The 19,441-nt window shown below is 34.3% G+C and overlaps 3 protein-coding genes across 3 annotated transcripts; 1 reads left to right on the top strand and 2 right to left on the bottom strand.

Moving 5' to 3' along the window:
* Nucleotides 1-67: 67 nt before the first annotated feature.
* On the top strand, nucleotides 68-1,273 carry LOC133328437 (uncharacterized). The gene has a single exon (XM_061537005.1). It carries the CDS (start codon nucleotides 68-70, stop codon nucleotides 1,271-1,273), a length of 1,206 nt encoding a protein of 401 aa, XP_061392989.1.
* A 706-nt stretch (nucleotides 1,274-1,979) lies between these two features.
* LOC133328436 (F-BAR domain only protein 2) lies at nucleotides 1,980-7,636 on the bottom strand. The gene is made up of 13 exons (XM_061537004.1): nucleotides 7,070-7,636; nucleotides 6,860-6,958; nucleotides 6,709-6,805; nucleotides 6,104-6,646; nucleotides 4,383-4,488; nucleotides 3,980-4,317; nucleotides 3,740-3,912; nucleotides 3,531-3,676; nucleotides 3,110-3,472; nucleotides 2,878-3,051; nucleotides 2,485-2,820; nucleotides 2,147-2,376; nucleotides 1,980-2,091 (listed from the first exon to the last, which is right to left on the bottom strand). The coding sequence occupies exons 1-13, from the start codon at nucleotides 7,595-7,597 to the stop codon at nucleotides 1,994-1,996; spliced, it is 3,231 nt and encodes a 1,076-aa protein (XP_061392988.1). The 5' UTR covers nucleotides 7,598-7,636; the 3' UTR covers nucleotides 1,980-1,993.
* A 2,576-nt stretch (nucleotides 7,637-10,212) lies between these two features.
* On the bottom strand, nucleotides 10,213-13,203 carry LOC133328435 (lysine-specific demethylase 3B). Its single transcript, XM_061537002.1, has one exon. It carries the CDS (start codon nucleotides 13,201-13,203, stop codon nucleotides 10,213-10,215), a length of 2,991 nt encoding a protein of 996 aa, XP_061392986.1.
* Nucleotides 13,204-19,441: the final 6,238 nt, after the last annotated feature.

The following is a 19,441-nucleotide window of genomic DNA, read 5'->3' as shown; positions in this document are numbered from 1 at the left end:
ACTTTAAACCAATACGTGCGTTGGTGTGTGGTAAGCGTTTATTAAAGTAAAAGCCGTATAATAAAAAATGTTATTTCGTGGGGTGTATTTCGGTAAGGGTGGCCGGACTATCTTACAAATATTATCCCGTCAACTGTCCCGTAAGGCCAATCCGGGGTTAAACTATCAAATATCTGCCATCGAAGATGTTATGAAGGATATTGAAAATAATCCTGAAGGATTTGGAGATTTGGAGTCCGATTTATCTAACGTTCACAAATTGCACAAAGAATATGAGCAAGAAGAAAAATTAAAGAAGGACATGGTAAGAAAATACGTGGTAAAATCCAAATATTTTCGTGATCAGAAATATCCAAATTTCTTAACATATGCCGAGAAGGAAAACATTCGGCTTTTACATAATAAGAACCCCGAGCAATGGTCTATTGAAGTATTATCAGAAAGCTTCCCAGCAAATAGCGATGCAATTAAAAAGATACTAAAGGCAGATTGGAAACCAAGGTCAGTTTCGGCCCACGATGCTGCTGTATTCCGTAATTGGGAGAAATTAAGAAAAGGTGAAATCAAGCTACCAGCCGATTTGGAACATCATTTAAAGAAATTTTGTAATAGAAAATTAATAACATCAACACATTTGCCTGAATCGAGCAGCATGCTTGTGACAAGAACGGAAGTCCGAACGCCTTCATCAACGGAGTTTTCGTCAATTGTAATGGGAAAAGGTACAAAATCTATACCAGTTAAAAATAGAACAAGGCAATGCGTTGACGAAATCGATGATGAGACTTTCCTACTTGATAAAGTTGCCATCAAAAAGCATATGAGGGCATCTGATATCAAAGAAATACGCGGGGTTGAGATTTTGTCAAATCCAGATACCTTAGATCTTGGCAAAGACGTGACTAAAAACACGTCTCAGACCTCCACTAATATGAACAACAGGGTATATGATATCAAAGACATGCACGGTCATAATACTTTGTCAAATCCGGGTACCTCCAATTTTGACATAACTAAAAACTCATCTCAGACCTCCAATGATATGAATAACGTTGATTCCCCGTCCTTAGCTGATAAATTTACTTCTACCGAAGTTGAAGTTTGCGACGCAGATAAGAAAAGATTTGAGATGTCGAGAGTAAAGCCTAAAATACATATACCCCGAAAATTATATCGTAAAGGAGCCACTTATCGGGTTGATGATACTTATTACGACGACGACGGTGAATTTCTTTATCGTGTACCTGGTATGATGGGTTTCACACCCAACTAATTTAATTGTCATGCAAATATATGTACTTTTGAAACTAAATTCACAACCATTAAAGTTGAAAAAATGCTTTAAGGAATAAATATGATGAAGATTTGTGAAAATTATGCGGACCCTAAATGATTATTTCACACTCGCACTAACCTCGGACGCCAGCGAAAATCCTATGATCCCACATGGAAGTAGTAATGCATTTGTTTTGCTTAAAAAATACGGCTGCAAAAATTAATATCATAAAACATATTTTTATTATTCAATGCATTGTTCAAACCAGAACAACATATCTATACACAAAATAAACATATATCTATGATAGACCTTAAAACTCAATGTTAAATGTTTTGTTGGGGAAAGTGGCGTTAGTATTTCAATCAACACTATGTTCTGAATTGGTATGATGGTATACAATTGCCGACCGCAAAAGGTGAAACATTTGCAACGTAGAACAAAATAATGAGACAATTAATTATAGTAATGTTTAATGTTTAACAATAATACAAACATTATGTGATTTTGATTTCTATTCTAAGCATATCAAAAGAATAAATGTGGATCATATACAAAATTGATGTTGGTTTTTTGTAACAGGTTTACTTGGAGGTATAAATAAAATATTTCTTTGATTCATTTAACTCATATATGTTCTGTATCAGGCATATACACATGGACTGTATAAAACGATATATTCTATTGAGGCATCCGTTCTGGAAACAGCAAATTAAACTAGTTAGATTTTGCGGAAAATGGACTACACGAACCAACAGAGGGTGGGGTAGGTGTTGCTGCACTGCGAATACCGTCTCCTTCACAAACATATTTTCCTACAAATTGGGTTTAAATTAGTGTATTGTATATAAAACTTGTAAATAAACATACCTGAAACGAATCTTTTTTTTACCAATGATACTCTATAACCAAGTCCTTGGAGTTCAAATTCAATGCCTGAAAGTGTTGTACCCTCACAATTGAATTGTGTATTCAATAAAGCAGGTGTCGATGGTCCATCGTTTAATTCCAAACGTGCCCTTAGGGTTCCGACGCCTCCATCGGGCGAATTCTGTGATATATCTGTAAAGTTCCATACAAGCCGGTTCGACTCGCCCAACCTATCAACAGAAAATTGATCAGTCAGTCAGTAAAGGTTCAATGTGCGGGCACACAATTTGAACAATCATTCGTTCAGAGCACATCCAAATTACTTATCAACTACTTACCATGCCGAATGTGGTTTAGATTGTACATTTCGCACTGCTCCATTCACGGGAACAGAAAGTGTAACATTCAGCAATGGACATGCAGCTGCCATAGCATGATTATTATATTTATAATCGATTTTTAAAGCGGTGAACGTGGGCTCGCATTTCCAGTAGGAAACAATCTGGAAAGGACATGAACCGGCACCCGGTTTGGTACGGGCCTGATACTTAAGAATGTCTACATTAAAATAAGATGCTGTTGGGTTATGTTCGGCTTGTCGGCGCAACAATGCTGTCAGCGCTGGCATATTAAATTCCAGCATTGTGCTAAATGAATTTGACTGATTCTTGTCGCTAAATATAGAATTAAAAAGTAATAATTGGGAATTATGTAATCATAACACTACTTACACATGTATTAATTTACTGTTTGGTATAAAATTGTCCAAGTTCTGAACATTTTTAATTCGAAATCCTAGTTTTGCAGGATTTGGATTGTTAGCCAATAGACCAGCAATTCCGGCTGGGAATGACAGCATCATATCTCCAGATATCTTCACTTGACAACGAGATTCGTCACTTCCTCTAAATCCAACAAAATAGATACTTGTGTTAAGATTTCTATGGATGATATGCATACTACCTGAAGTAAGCATGAATTATCTCATGAAAGGCCACAGCCAATGGCACTGTATCTGAAATGCCTATGGTTAGCGGGGAAGGACCTCTCGAGGAACCGATGCCCCCAATAGCTGTCCGAAACTCCAGGGAACCTATGCTGTCGGCACGATTCATTGCATTTATTGGTGCAGGACTGATACGACCGCGGGCACCGATGGACATTTCCGATCGTCGAGATGGTGGTCGAGGAATGGCAATACTGCTATTAGTTACCGATGTTGGGGTAGGAATTTGGCGACCATGGCTCTTGGCAAGGTTTGCTGAAGCTGGTGCTGAATTACTAACGTCCCCTAATTCGGAAAATATGTCTCCCAAATCGGCATACCTACATACAAGGGAATATGTTATGAGTCTAGTCAAATATGTTACAATAATTATTCAACCTTGAATTTGTAGTCATTGATAGAGTTGGACTTTGCAAAGGCGCATACGGATGCACAGCAGCGGTAGGAGTTGAAGCATTTGAAATCTCTGGAGATTGCTGCCGCGATGGCAATCTGGACTGCTGTTGTAACTGCTGACTGTGCTGCTTAATATGTTAACCAAACCATACTAGTTAAACATTTAATTTATGTATGAAAGAAACACTTACAGTAAATATTCCAGTTGGAGATAAGGAAATATTTTCTACGGTAGCTCTTAGCTCGTCGACACTTGCTGACATGGGTGCTTGACCATTATTGAGAGGTTTAATCTTAACGTGTATACGCTTCTCGGGTCTATCGTTGTCCGAATCAGAATCGGAGTCGGAATAAAAGCTACCTGCTAGTAATTTAGGAAATTCAAAAGTATTGACACTGAAATTAGTCTTGGTAAATTTGACTATATTTACCATTTTCATTACGTTCTTCCCATGCGACTTCTTTTGGAGGTTGAATGCTATAACCGTCTTCATCTACGTCATTGCCATCAGCAGATTGACCCATCGATGGTGTCACGTTGTTGTTATTCTTTATATGACTGACATCTCCGATTTCGTTCACATTTGCTAATCCTACAGTTGTAGTACCGATAGTTAGCCCCGACCCTGGAACGCCCGTTGCTGTCGACTCCAAACTTCCAAATGCAGAATTAGATGAAATTGGTTGTCCGCCAGTGCTACTTCCACTTGAGTTTGGATTTTTCATTTTACTATCATCATGTTCGCCAAAAGTATTGCTTGGTTCTAGACTGTGGCCAGAAGAAGGGTTTATTTAGCAGATGCTTAGATTGATCTAAGTAGAAGAACAGCTTACCTATGTACCCTTTCCTCTTGGATATTGTCGGCAATATCATTGTCTTTCTTTTTCTTTGACTTCTTAGTTTTAGTCTTATCTCGGCGACTTCTTAGCAGCTCAGACACTGTGCAAAAATATATATTGTTAGTACATTTTTGATCACGTCGTTTAATTATATTATACATTTATTAATGTTTATCATGCTACGTACAACATAACAACGGTAGAAGCATACATTTTACAAAAAATATATCAATTGCCTATTTTTACAGCCGCTATTTTGTAGTCTGAACAAGAGAGATGGGCATAGTTGTATAACCTAATAATTTGTACAAATTGTTACTGAATAATTTAGGTGGTATTAAGCAATATGCATTGTATAATAACTTGAAATATGTACATTTAAGTTGCTATTGTGCAGTATTACCTATTTTTAGTATTATTTTTGTAGATACCTGAATTTTGGGACCGAATAAATAGTTCTTTATAAAAAATGTTCGCTATATCTGTATATTGCATAAGGTAAAGATTTATATGAAAATATGTCGGGGCCATAAAAGCATTTTTAGGTTATATACGACAGAAGTTAATATGAGATTAATAGTTTGTTTGCGATCGTCTGGTGCTTAAGATTGAATTACTCATAAATTATATTAATTTTGATAATCTGCGCACTAAACTAATCAAATCTATTTAAGGGGCATTGTTCACTTAAGGGGATCCCTAATCTCAATTTCAAAAAATTATATTTTTTAATGTACAATTTTCGACGTATTTCCATGTAATTGAAAATGGAGTACTTGTATGCAACCATCTCTCAATATAGAGAATATATCTATACATAGGAATTATGTATGTCAACGAAATATGCAGTTGCTTCTGCCATTCTTTGTTAACATTTCCACTTAAATGTAAAATGTATGCTAATACGAAAAGTTTGCTTTAAAAATTAGTGAGAAAATAGATAAAGTGCACTTGAACTCAAACACCAACTCTTAAAACTGGATAATTCCATAATAAATTAAGCCTAAGAAAAGACCAATAATAAAATATAATCAAATTGATAAGAAAAGTCAGAAAGCATTTTGGATTCCGATGCGTAGATATCTGGCTTTTGGTATTAAACTGTGAAATACTCATACCCTGTGAATTGGAAGAGAAGATATTCAGTAGGGATGTTGTTCGTCTTTGATTTGTGGTACCCAACACTGTTGACGGAGTAGAAGTAGTGTTCGTGGTTGCTGAAGAAGTCTTATTTGCTATGTTTTGCTGTGACGGAGAACACTGCTGAGATTTGGTCAGTAAAGCTTCTGCATTTTTGCCGTCGGCAGGATCTGTCACTAAAGCATCTCGTTGTTCCACTATGCATGTATACATGAGAGGGGTATATAGTTATAATCAAGGTCAGATTGTGAGTAAAATTTATATATATAGATAGAATTTTGTCTACCATGAAAGCAATAGTATTAGTGAATAGTGGGTGCATGTGAATTCTATAGCTTAAAATGTATGTCCTAGTTTGTTTTATTTTTCTGAAGAATAAAGTTGGTGTTTTGAGCAATATTTTACTAAATTACAAATAGGTAAGGATAGACACGAAGGGGTCATCTATGGAAAATAGATTAAGAAATTTTTATGAAAATAAAGTCTTGGAAAGTGAGCGATGTAATACAAGGGATTAGTTTTTAGCAAAATATTGTTTTAGGGATTGAGTGTGTAATCATTAGCCAAAAATGAACCTTGATTATTATTTTCCTGTTGTGACTGAAGTTCTGATTTGATGATTGTGGTAGATGTGCCAGTAGTGGTGGTGGTACAAGTAGTATTGTTGGTGGTTAAATGGCCTGATAGTGAACTTGTGATGCAATTACTATCCGTACCGAAATTTCCACTACCACTAGTGACAGATGTAGGCATTCCAACATTTTGTTGCTGTTGTTTATTCGTATTATTAGAAGAAAACCAATTTCGAAAATTACTTTTCAGGCCGCCTGCAGCAGTTGTCGATGTACATTCTGGCGATGTGGGACGAGACGATGGCTTTGTGTTCTTCACTTCATTCGTTAAATCGTCAGCATTAGCTAAACCGCTACTGCCACTAGCTATGCTACCTATTGATATTCCCTCTGCGCCGCGTAGTTCGGACGCAACATTTCCTCCACGATTGATGCTCGTGACCGAATTGGAATTCGAAGTTATTGATGACTGATTAAGACGGGCGTTCGAGGAAGCTAGGGCCTGTTGATTTATAGATAATGGAATGAACTCAAGTTCTGGCATTTCTAAGGAGAATAAAATTGTTACTTAAACCTAATTTGGCATAATGCATATAGGTTTTACCAACCAGGTTTTTCCAATCCAGTGTATTTATTTAAAACAAATTGTTCCAGCAATTTGTCGACGGTCATGTCTAAAAACTGGCGCTTAAAGTCGGAGTGTACCTTAGAAACAAAAATTAAAAAAATATTTCATTCGGAACATTACTTGGAACTTACTTGCCCGACCATGTCGTGATTGTTTTGCAGCAATTCCAAGTATGTTGACAGAAATTCTTTCATTTGTCGCAAGTGTACTTCCTCTATTTCTTGGAAACGCTAAAATGAAAAAAAATATTGTGTATTCACAATTTATTTATATATTTTATTGCCACGAAAAAGCCATCTGGCTAATAAATATCGCAACAATTTAATTGCCAATTCACTTACTTTACATGTCTGCGTCATGCGACGTTCAAATTCGATTTTAATAGGATTATGTTTATCCAATAATACTTTATATTCCTCCTGCAGCTTTCGCAATTTATTCTCCATTTTGTCAATATCTTTTTGCGAAGCATTCTCTTTGCGCATTTTTTCCAATTCCTGCACTTTGCCACTATAGATATCTTTCGCTTTTTGAACCTCTGACGTCGACAATTGTATTGCCTTCACGCATTCCAGTGTTTGGGCCTCTTCCTCTTTTACTGCTCTCTGTTTCTTATGCAGTTCATCGGCATATTTTGCCACATCTTTTACTAGTTCGCTTAGCTTCTGCACCATTTGCATATGCAAAGTAGACAATTTTTCTGCCGACGTCCTTAATATTGTCCATATTGGAGCAAAAGTACTGTTCAATGTTCCAGTGCTAGCTTTATGTGCCAATTTCGACATTAACTTTGAGTTTTGTTCTTCAATATTCGATTTCTCTCTGAAGAACTCCGAAAGTTCTTTGCTGGCTTGTAGCCCAAATTTCATGTTATGGTAAAGGACGTCAAATCCATTATTTTTCTCACCCTAAAATGTTTATATGTTAATAACAAACACTCAAAATAAGTGATCATTAATTGTAACCATACCCAAAAATAATCGTTAAAGTCAACCGTCATTTTGAATATTCTTACTCTTACTATAGTAGGGCAAACGTATAAATTGACATCACTTTGGCATGTTCAATAGCAGTACAAATGTCTACTCCAACTGTGTCATCAGTCTTCTATGCTTCACATATATAGTTTTGATTTAAGCTGCGAATAAGGACGTATGATAATTTATGTTAATTGAATTCAAACACTTTTTTCCTAAATTATTAAAATGTCCATAGTATTAAACATGGTATAACAATATGAGGTAACAGCAAGTGTTGTTGTACAACAAACGATACAATGCAAAGCAAATTTATTATTAGTTTAATTTATATTTAAAATTTTGTATGAATTTTTATCTATTTGAATAATAAACCAATTTTTTTGGTCGCAGTAATTTGTGGCAGCTGCCGCGGTTACACGAATAATGCAAACAAATTTTATCAGTTAAAGTTACACTGTTTTAATGAAAATAAGCTAAAATGTATTAGATGAAATTGGTTAATTATTTTAAGTTAATTGAAGCTTGAAATTTTTAATAATAAAATTTCGAAATATTCTACGAAGATATTGTGGATATCTTATCTCAATCTAAAATATTGCGAGCTCTATCGTGATTTCAACAGACGTTGGCCGAGAAAGACGCAGGCCGTTTTGGATCGTAGACCCCTTTGTGGTGGAAACTGATATGGACTCATATACTCCTTTAAACAATATTGGCATATCACCAGCAAATGCAAACGACATACAATTTCTTGAGTACGAATTGTATGTCTGTAGTGCCTCTATAGATTTTGTAAGCTCAATAAATAATCATCAGGCCCACTGTTTGGATGTTGCACTTCCTAGCGATATAAGAATTCAGAATACCACACTTTTTGTATTGATATTTTAGTTATAGCTGTGGCTGTTATGCCCTACGCAAACTTATCTGGTTTCTTAACAACTCCAAATTGTTACACATACACTTGATTTCTTATTTCAACACTCAGTAATACAAATTGCAATATAGCTCTCTAAATTAACACTATTTTACTGAAATTTTGCGTAAAAAGACAACATTTAGTAAAAATTTTTACAAAATATCACAGACAGACTGCCTGTGTACTCGTACTTGTCTTTGCACAGCAGATTTACTTAAATATTATTTTCATATTGTTTGGTATGATTTAATTTAATGCAGAATTGGCTGTAGTTTTGTATTTTGTGTTCTTCTGATAGACCTGTATTTTGAATGTCCGTTCACCTCATGGTGGAGGGCAGGGATGGAAAATTCAGTACAATAGTACTTTTTTACCCAAAAAAAGTACCGTAGTACCTCCGTGACTATTTCAGTGCCATTCCAATCCTTCATTACACCATGATATATATTTTTTAGATTAGAATTTTTTATGGATTTGACCGACAAAAGTATTGCAGATAAAGATATTGATGTGATTGCAATATTCCTCTTGAAAAAATGAATAGGTGTACGACTGTTAACTGTTCAGTTATGATTGAAATTACAAACATTAAATTAATTTATCAGTTCCAATCTTTTTTTAACCGGATATGTTTGTCAGATACTAAATTTGGCATATTCTGTGCTATCTCCTGATTACATTCATAGTCGTCGTGATTACATCAATAATTTCAAGAGCATTTTGGAACTGAAATTCATGTTAGTTTGGGGTATATTGGTTTTCGAGAAAGAGGTAGTGAAATTAAAATTAGTCAATAGAATACATACTCAAATGCAATCGAAAGAAGCAAGAATTCTCTTTTTCTTTTTTTATTTTCTTAAAAAAAGTACTCTTTTATTAAAAAAAGTACTCTTTTGGTACCTTTTCACATTTTTCATTTTCCATCCCTGGTGGAGGGTATAAAAAGTCCGGCTCGATCGAACTTAATGAAGCTGTTATTTGTTTATTCACGCTATATTTCAATATATGGAATTAAAATTAGTCAATAGAATACATACTCAAATGCAATCGAAAGAAGCAAGAATTCTCTTTTTCTTTTTTTATTTTCTTAAAAAAAGTACTCTTTTATTAAAAAAAGTACTCTTTTGGTACCTTTTCACATTTTTCATTTTCCATCCCTGGTGGAGGGTATAAAAAGTCCGGCTCGGTCGAACTTAATGAAGCTGTTATTTGTTTATTCACGCTATATTTCAATATATGGAATTATACCTTGTCGACATTAGAAGACCTTTTGTTTAGGGACTGAGAGTTGTTGTTTTAAAAATATCTAAAAAATAAAATAAATTTAAGACCAGTTTACTTAAGCAACTTTAAAAATACTATACACACTATATTTGGAAGAATTTATCAGTTCCCCTTTAAAACGTTAAATATTAGAACATTAGTTTAGTTTAGAATCGTATTCATTTTATTTGTATAATATTATGGAAAACATTGACATGTTTGTTGTTTAATTCCTGGTATACAATGGTGCAAAATACATGTTGCACAATGTTGAACATGTTGTTACATTTGTAATACAATCTGAGAGTTGATATTAATAATTTCATATATATTCGACGGAGCTGTCGGACATTTTCTGAATTGTTTTCTTCATTTCTTCTGCATGTGATATTTCTTCGTCAAGGCGGTGTTCCAATGCCCTTGTTAGAATTGTACAACAATCTTTAATTGCGTGGTATATAATATTCTTAATTTGAAGTTTATCTTCATGATTTGTATGAGAGTGTGAGAGCCGTCGAAATTCATGGGTTAAATGATAACAATGTGTTATGTTTTCGGGAGATACAAAGTCTTCTGCTACTTTTATACAGTTATGAAGATTTTGAACTTGATGTGGGGCTCCGGCGGGAATAAATACAGCGTCTCCCAAACACTGCACTATTGGGTATCCTTCAACACCATATTCTTTAAATAATCTAGCCCTTAGCTTGTCGTCCAAATACCAATTTTGGTCGTGAATTGGATCATGATCTGGTTCCAGGCGATAACCTTTCTCCAATGTAACTCTGTTCAGCAGATCTCTAATCTTGTCAGCATCTCTGGCCGGAAATATGTGCCACAAAGCACCGGCCACCACATTGACATTTTGAACCCTAGCCCGGGTTAAGAACTCGCAGCCTCCCATAGCTATGGCTTTGTGTGATGCTGATATTTGCGATTTAGAATCGGAGTCCTCTGGTATGCCAACGTATACCATTATATTAACAGCATCTGATATATCCAAGTGTAAATTTGTCGTTCCTTTATCCGGATGGAAAGCGGAGCCATACGCATTGTACATCTTTGGTCCCAAATCGGGAGGAACAAACATTTTGGGCAAACAACTTGCAATATTGAGGTGTCCTGTGCGTAATGTATATTCTGGCATGGGCAAACCTTTCATAAGGTCCTTGTAACGCGTCGGTAGTATTTCAGCAAAGTCATCACCTGGGGGCCAATCTTTCAATTTAAGAAGCATTGGTTTTCCATTAGCATCTAATAAACGCTTTTTCATACACTGAAAGCCTTCCCAAAAATGTCGCATGGGTTGATTTGGTACCAGATTTCCATTCAAACAGTTGATCAAATCATTAGGTTTGTCACCAAAATCCTTTAAGAAAGCTTCTGGTCGCCATAAGTCGAGATTTAAAGATTTAGCCACTTCCGATATCATAACTGGTTGTCCACATTTCCATACTTCTTGAAAAAGTATTCGGTTGTCGGGATGGTTGGCATTAGTAAGACGTAATAGTTTTCCATCACAAAGCCACTCGTGCGGTACACCGGGAGCTATTAAACTGGAATTAGTTAAAATCATAGCTCGAGGTGGTAGAAATCTGCGTAAACCGGCCAAACCACTACGTAAAAAATTAATGTGTTTGAAATTGTCAAAAGCGCTAGTTATTGGATCTTTACCAAGGGTTTGCTTGTTATAAGTACGGCCGGGAACATAATCGATGCCGTTGGACCGGGCAAACTCTAGTGCTTTCGAGTGTATTTGTTCTAAGCGCGCTTGCTTTCTCAGTGTTTCTTCGGTAGCAAGCGAAGAATCACTAGTTTGCTGTTTCAACTGTGACTCTTTTATCATATCTTGTATAATAGCCTTTAGTTCCCCATTTGGCAGTCGCTGTTTACTCATTAGACAACCACATAGCTGAGGAATTTGCCAAAGAGTCCTTACATCATGCAGAAGTCTGCCTAAGACGTTCAAAGCGTCTCCGGCTATTATTTGTGTCAACATCAACTCTTCCATATTATGGGTGACCCCACCAGAACATAACATCCAATGGTATTCATCTCTGCCTTTCTGTGGTTTATCACCAGGCCGGATTTTTCTTACTGTCCTGTTTTCCTTTCGATCTTTGAAGCAATCTATGCAGACCCCGAAACCACACTTGTCACATGTCCAATGGAAATTAAATAGGGTGGTATCGCATACATCACATATTTCTCGAATACCTTGGACAACTTTCTTCCACGCAATTGTTTTATTCGTATTTTCGTGCAACTTTAGTGCTTCAGCTTCTTGACGCCAAAGATAACAAAACTGATCACCGACATGCAGCAAAATGTAGCGACACACTTGAATATCCATATTGCCAGCGGTTGGTTCCGTATTTTCATCTGGCTTCCATATATTAATTTCTTCTTGTGTAGGATCAGTGTAGGGATTTGGAAATCCTGCCACCAAAAGTTGCCCTTCTTCAGTGTAACGAAGACACCTAAATTCATAAAATCGACAATAAACATCATTAGATCCTTGCTGTGGAGTTCTGCGTCGACATTCTCTGCATTTGTAGATTTTCGCGCCGGAATCTCCACTATTGTTTGAAACTTCCCCCTCCGACATAGTGGCGGCAGAAATGCTTTTCGTTTGAAGCTTGAAGCATGGTAGATGTTGCAAGAATGGCTTGCATGTTTTACGATATAACTCATCTTTAAGTTCTTCTTCTGGTGTTAGTTTATCCAACTGTTCAGAGACGTCGTCATTGTTCGTAGAATTATTACTGGTCTCATCATTGTTAAAGGCGATATTATGTTTTCCCCTCTTTTTTGGATCCTTGAAATCCGCATCTATGGATTGCTTTAAAATAGAAATATCTATTCCATTCCGATTATGTTGACCATCTTTTTCTATTTCTTCCAGTTTTAATTTTTGCTCATCAACTTTCGATTCAACTTCTCGTTGTTTCCCACCTTCTAAATTTTCCAGTGTCGAAGCATCGATTTCCTTGTTCAAAACATCATGCTCTGAGACAGTACTTTTCTTCGTCACCTCCAAGTTATCAATATGAATTTCTATAATGGATTTAGGTTCGAAAATGTTCTCTTCAAATTTACAATTTTTTATAGAAGGTTCATTCAAACGTCCCACTTCTGATGCTTTTTCTTCGGTTTCCTTTTTTCGCTGTATGCGGAAATGTTTCAATTCATTTAATGTTTTGCCTTTATTGGCTTCCTGCCAGACAATAGTACTTTCAGGCTGCATTTCACAGTCCATCTGGGGTGTTCCAGCCGGTAGTGCAACTGGCACAAGGGGAGTTTCTGATGACATGTTGATTTCAATATTCTAATATTTCCAGATGTGAAAAGAAAGAAAAGAAAACAACTTTTTGAATTTACTACATTCTGGTCGATTTAGACATCTATTTCAGGGCAAAGTAGCGGCAGTGAGTGCACTTTTCTGCTGTAATTGTAGTCAATTGGAACTCGTTAAAAAACGATACACTGGCAGCAATTGAAAAATCGATATGGCCTTTGCTTACTAATTACACAAAGCATTTAAAAAGGATAATGTGGAGGCAGCTTTGGTTTAACTTGAAATATTGTTTGCTGCTAATGTTCTCAGCCAAAGTTAACTACTCACCACCACCACATTACCTGCTTTTAACTTTGGAAAAGAATATAATACACGCAATTCTATTTCTACGACCGAAAGTGTTGATCTAGTTGCAATAGAGTAAATAATAATTTAGACACACTACAACCATTCAATTGACATTGATAAACCAATGCATGTAGAGTAACATAATTCCTAAAAAAATTAAGAGCTTAGCAAAATTTACAAACCCAATTCTAATTCGGCAAAGTGGTATTATTGAATACGTCGGAGGGCAATGGCAAATTCTTATTTCCATTAATTACTACAGTAATTGTGGTCATATATTCTTATATTCGAATTACTTAAAACACAATCAAACTAAATCATGTCCAAATGTTATCCTTCAACACTAAAATATCTAACATATAAATTTTCCGAAAAACAAGCAAACACTAATTACCTTTAGTAAAAGAAAAACAAACGTTGGTATTCTATATCATCATAATGAGTAAATGTTCGAAAGAAAGCGACATGTGCCCAAAAGCATTTTTTTAATATCACAATCATAATTTTCGATCATCGTTCATTATGGTTTACTGCAATGATAATAAGATGTTATAATTGAAATAAATTAATAGTCCACGAATGGGGTAGGGCAGGGCCGACCCGTCGTTTTATTAGGCTAATTATCATCACCCAAGGTATACTATGTACACGAACACGAAGGCTTTGTGCACATAAAAATTCATTTGAGGTCTCGAATTAGACCTGACTCGGAAAATCTTTCCACACAATGACGTAATTGGAATAAAAACAATATTTAATTCCTTTTTGTGATTACAATTTCGCTATCGTTTACCCATAGCGATAAAAATACATACATATCCACACATGTATACATATATAATAGTTAGTGGCGTCTCTGGAAATCCACAAATATCCGTCATATTAAAATGCACAAGCATTTTATCACCAATTCTACATTTTTTGGGGCGTATGCCAATATTTTTACAACTGCAAGATATCAGTAAATACTTATGTTCTCTTCCAAAGACCACAGTTTTTCTGTTTAGCCAAAATAAATTAGTTTTCTAATTACTTACATTGGTTTTTTCCTCAACCAGAACTATACTTTGTTTAGTCGAAATTTTTATTATTTTAATGGGAAAGGCACAAAGCACATGAAATAATTTTAAATTGGCTGTGAATGCATCGCAACACAATTAATTAATTTTTAACTCTTCTCGATAAATATTTCTGAATTCTGGACTCAAACAACGGAGAAAAAAATATATAAAAAATGAGCAGCTCTAGCTGTCATTTTACACTGGTGCGACAAAAATGAATCGCGCTCCACCATAAAAACAAATTGTCAGATGATAGAATGAATAGGGTAGATTCGTCAGCGATATGGTAAAAAAAAATGGAGTTGATGTTCCCGTATTGCAAGAATCTATTAATTTTGACTATTTTCTTTGATATCATAAAGGAAAATTTGTTATAGTAGTAAAAACTAGTACATTCCAGCATTATGTGAACAAGCCGATTACCATTAATTTAAAAAAAAATAAGATTTTATGGTCGTACCTAATTTACTAATTTTATAATAAAAAATAAGATTTTATGGTCGTACCTAATTTATTGCGCTCCGTACAAAAATACTCACCTTCTTACCTTTATATGGTTTGTTAGACGTCCGTATTACTCAAATACGCAAGGATTTTATTTGCATCTCTGCCAATTGTAAATGGGTGAAAACGTTTTTAAAAATAAATGAAAACATTACAAAATGTTTAATTATTGCCACTGAACACGTGAACAGGTGACTGTCACGTAATATATTTTAAATAAAGCGTGTTATGGTGTTAACAATTCGCTTTAGTCTAATAACGTGCAAAGTAATGGATCCCGAATACACTTCGAGTCCATATAAGGCCTGTGACATTGCCAGAGCATTTATCAGTGTTAGCAAAACACGTTGCGTCTAATATAAATTAGGTGCATAAATTCTACGCAAAGTGCTGTAAACTTTCCCCGCTAAAACATCAATGTGACTTTTGAAGGACAGTTCAGAATCGAGAATTATACCCAGGCATCTATGTTGGTGTACGAATTTAGCGAATAAAAATTTCATTTACATAGGTGAGAGAATTAGGCTCAATACCATTTAGAATCACAAATTGGCTTCTTGCATTGAAATAAAAATATATTGTATCACATGCAGATTTGGAAAAATCGTACTCATATTTAGTTTACATATAAGATGTCCATGATTAATACAATTAAATTTTTTTGGGAAATCCAGAGATACCAATACACTTATACCATTATTTATGTTATTTCTGATCGAGTCAGTTGGCTTAAATAGCAAGTAACTGGTATTAAATCCCCGTCGAAAAGCTTATTGCGATTCATTAATTGTTTGCGAACACGTCCCTAGCATTTGGGTTTTAATAATATATTCCATGACCATTGAAAAAGCCGGTAGAATGGAAATGAATCTTAGGTAATCGGCTTCAAATATCTCAGATTCTTTCACAAACCGGAACGTAAAAGAAGTATGTACATCTAAAAACCATCAAGATGTGAGTAATTAGAATCATTAATGCTATTGACATCCATATTTACCGCATCATGGTCGTTTATGAATTTTATTATTTTTATGCAAACAAACATTTTAATTGAAATTACGAGTAAATTTGCCGCATCATACTGGATGTTGTCTGGTAACTTTTTATAGTATTTTTGCAAACAAGAGAATATTTGAATTGCTCTCTGGAAAATGATGTGTAAATATTACTGGAAAAGTAAGCAGACACGCCTATTATGCCATGGTGCAGATATGGCAACGCCTACAAATTTATGGAGTAACGGCAACATAGGTACAATTGCCAAAAACAAAAACAACAATGCGCTTCTCATGCAGTCTCCATCCCACCTCATTCGTAAATACTTCGTTATACTACTTTCAGTTCTTCTTTCCTTTCTCCACTCTCTCCTTCGTTAGCATACTCTGGTTCTGTTGAGTGAAAAGAAACAGTAAAATTATTTTCTTAGCACGAAACGATTTCGCACAGAAGTTTTGAGTTAAACGAAATGAAACTTAGTATAATATTGTTTTATATGTGTTCTGTCAAATCAGCAAATTCGCCAACATGCAAATCAGTCAAATCAGTAACGGGGTAAGTGAATCTGGCTTAAGTTGAGTTTAGGGGCTTATCTCCGATTTTACTAAAATTGTTACCAATGGTAGATCTCGTCTCTCTGATCGGAATTCATATGCTCGTAACATCGACATTTATGAGCCGATTATGGTAGCTTGTTCCAAGCTTAATAAAAATGTATTTTGTCAATGATGACTTTTCAACACTAGCGATAATTCATGTTTCTTTAGAACATACAGGATAAGATCTATTAACAAGGTCACCAAGGTAGCAATCGAAATTGGAAAACAACTGTTTTTTTTTCTCAAGTCTAATGTTAAAAAATTCGACTTTGTTTACGTTTTCATAATGGGAGGCATTTTGACAGCAAACTTGAGTGGCGCAGATATCCAGCTGGTCTACCTGGGTGACCTTATTTATAGGCCATAATACAGGAGAACACATTACAATTTAAATTTATTAAAAACTATTTGTAGTTATGATATTATTTAAATTAGTTTGTCTTTATTTACTTTGTAATTGAAGCCAAATTACAATTTAATGGCCAATTTATATATAATTACAAAGAATCCACCTTACATCATAGCCACTGTAAAATAAATTCTTATAAATATAATATAACTAGCAAAGTGTCCGCTACTTCGTATGCGGAAAGGGAATACAAAAAATATTTCATATGACATCAGATATCTAGCTGGTCTACCTGGGTGACCTTATTTATAGGCCATAATACAGGAGAACAAATTAGAATTTAAATTTATTAAAAACTATTTGTAGTTATGATATTATTTAAATTAGTTTGTTTTTATTTACTTTGTAATTGAAGCCAAATTACAATTTAATGGCCAATTTATATATAATTACAAAGAATCCACCTTACATCATAGCTACTGTAAAACAAATTCTTATAAATATAATATAACTAGCAAAGTGTCCGCTAGTTCGTATGCGGAAAGGGAATACAAAAAATATTTCATATGGTATCAGATATCTAGCTGGTCTACCTGGGTGACCTTATTTATAGGCCATAATACAGGAGAACACATTACAATTTAAATTTATTAAAAACTATTTGTAGTTATGATATTATTTAATTTAATTTGTCTTTATTTACTTTGTAATTGAAGCCAAATTACAATTTAATGGTCAATTTATATATAATTACAAAGAATCCACCTTACATCATAGCTACTGTAAAATAAATTCTTATAAATATAATATAACTAGCAAAGTGTCCGCTACTTCGTATGCGGAAAGGGAATACAAAAAATATTTCATATGGTATCAGATATCTAGCTGGTCTACCTGGGTGATCTTATTTATAGGCCATAATACAGGAGAACAAATTAGAATTTAAATTTATTAAAAACTATTTGTAGTTATGATATTATTTAATTTAATTTGTCTTTATTTACTTTGTAATTGAAGCCAAATTACAATTTAATGGCCAATTTATATATAATTACAAAGAATCCACCTTACATCATAGCTACTGTAAAACAAATTCGTATAAATATAATATAACTAGCAAAGTGACCGCTACTTCGTATGCGGGAAGGGAATACAAAAAATATTACATATGGTATCGTAAATACTGTAAATTTGTTGTACTATAGAGTGCGATTTAGTACTCCTCATACACATAAGCACTATTTTCCGAAATCTCTCTTACTTCCATTAAACATATTTAAAACCAGTATGGAAAGTAGTAAAGTACCCCATGCAAAATTTCGTGCAAGTCGAAAGATATATAGGGACTTTGGTACACCATTTACATTAAATCGGACGAAGTTATATATGGGAGCTATATCTAAATCAGAACCGATTTTCACGATGTTTAACACACATCGTTCTAGACGTAATTCAGCCCGTTGTGCCTAATTTCGTGTAAATCGAAGGATATATAGGGAGTTGGGTGCACTATTTACCTAAAATTGGAGTAAAATATAGGGTAAGTGCACCAATAGTCGGCACTTTAAGAATTTTTTCGCTTTTTAAACGTTTCACCATTTTTCGAAATTTTGTATTTCGATGGAATACAAATTTGTTTAATTAACTTGTATTAAAGTAGATTAAATTAATAATTATGTAAAATAGTGCCTTTGTGCCAATAGTCGGCACATTTTTCCAATTGTCGGCATGTTATGTTCCAATAGTCGGCATGTTATGTTCCAATAGTCGGCATGTTATGTTCCAATAGTCGGCATGTCACATTTTAGTTAAACAAAAATTATATATTTTGTTCTGTGTTGTTTTGTTCAACCTTTTGATTCTTATATAATAAAACAATATATTTTTTCGAGCTTGAGGTCTTTTTTTATTTTTTGCACTGAGTGCAATATTTACATCCGACGACGATAGTGAAGTCTATCATAGTTTTAAGTAAACTTGACACTAGTTTATTTATTATCCTGAAGATGCAATTTAAAAGAATTGCGAAATATTGATCGTGAAAAATAAAAAAGACCTCAAGCTCGAAAAAATATATTGTTTTATTATATAAAAATTATATATTTAATTGATTTTTCTGCTATTTGCAATAATAAATTATTACTATGGGACGCTTCCATTAGTGTTGTATTGAAAGAGTTATATAAAATAATATTATTTATTAAAATATTAGAATTATAAAACATGGTGCCGACATTGGGAACCTGTTATCCAATTCTCGGCATGGCTAAATAAGGCATTTCAGAGGTTAAAAGTATTTGAGATTAAAATCGTGTCTTCTAATATATAAAACACTCAAAACTAGTTTTTTATAAGATAATCGTTATTTAGAGGATTTATTTAATATTTTTTTCCAA

The sequence above is a fragment of the Musca vetustissima genome, unplaced genomic scaffold (assembly GCF_032173495.1).
Source record: "Musca vetustissima isolate MV318-11 ecotype Yass unplaced genomic scaffold, APGP_CSIRO_Mvet_v1 utg15531, whole genome shotgun sequence".
Taxonomy (NCBI): domain Eukaryota; kingdom Metazoa; phylum Arthropoda; class Insecta; order Diptera; family Muscidae; genus Musca; species Musca vetustissima.
Note: the sequence above shows the minus strand (reverse complement) of the source record. Positions and strands in the feature narration are given on the sequence as shown.

Coding starts and splice junctions, on each gene's coding strand:
- LOC133328437 (XM_061537005.1), top strand. CDS start 68: ATGTTATTTCGTGGGGTGTATTTCGGTAAGGGTGGCCGGACTATCTTA.
- LOC133328436 (XM_061537004.1), bottom strand. CDS start 7,597: ATGAAATTTGGGCTACAAGCCAGCAAAGAACTTTCGGAGTTCTTCAGA. Junction 2,821..2,877: donor AACAGTAAATTAATACATGT/GTAAGTAGTGTT, acceptor TTCTATATTTAG/CGACAAGAATCAGTCAAATT. Junction 2,092..2,146: donor AAAAAAAAGATTCGTTTCAG/GTATGTTTATTT, acceptor CCCAATTTGTAG/GAAAATATGTTTGTGAAGGA.
- LOC133328435 (XM_061537002.1), bottom strand. CDS start 13,203: ATGTCATCAGAAACTCCCCTTGTGCCAGTTGCACTACCGGCTGGAACA.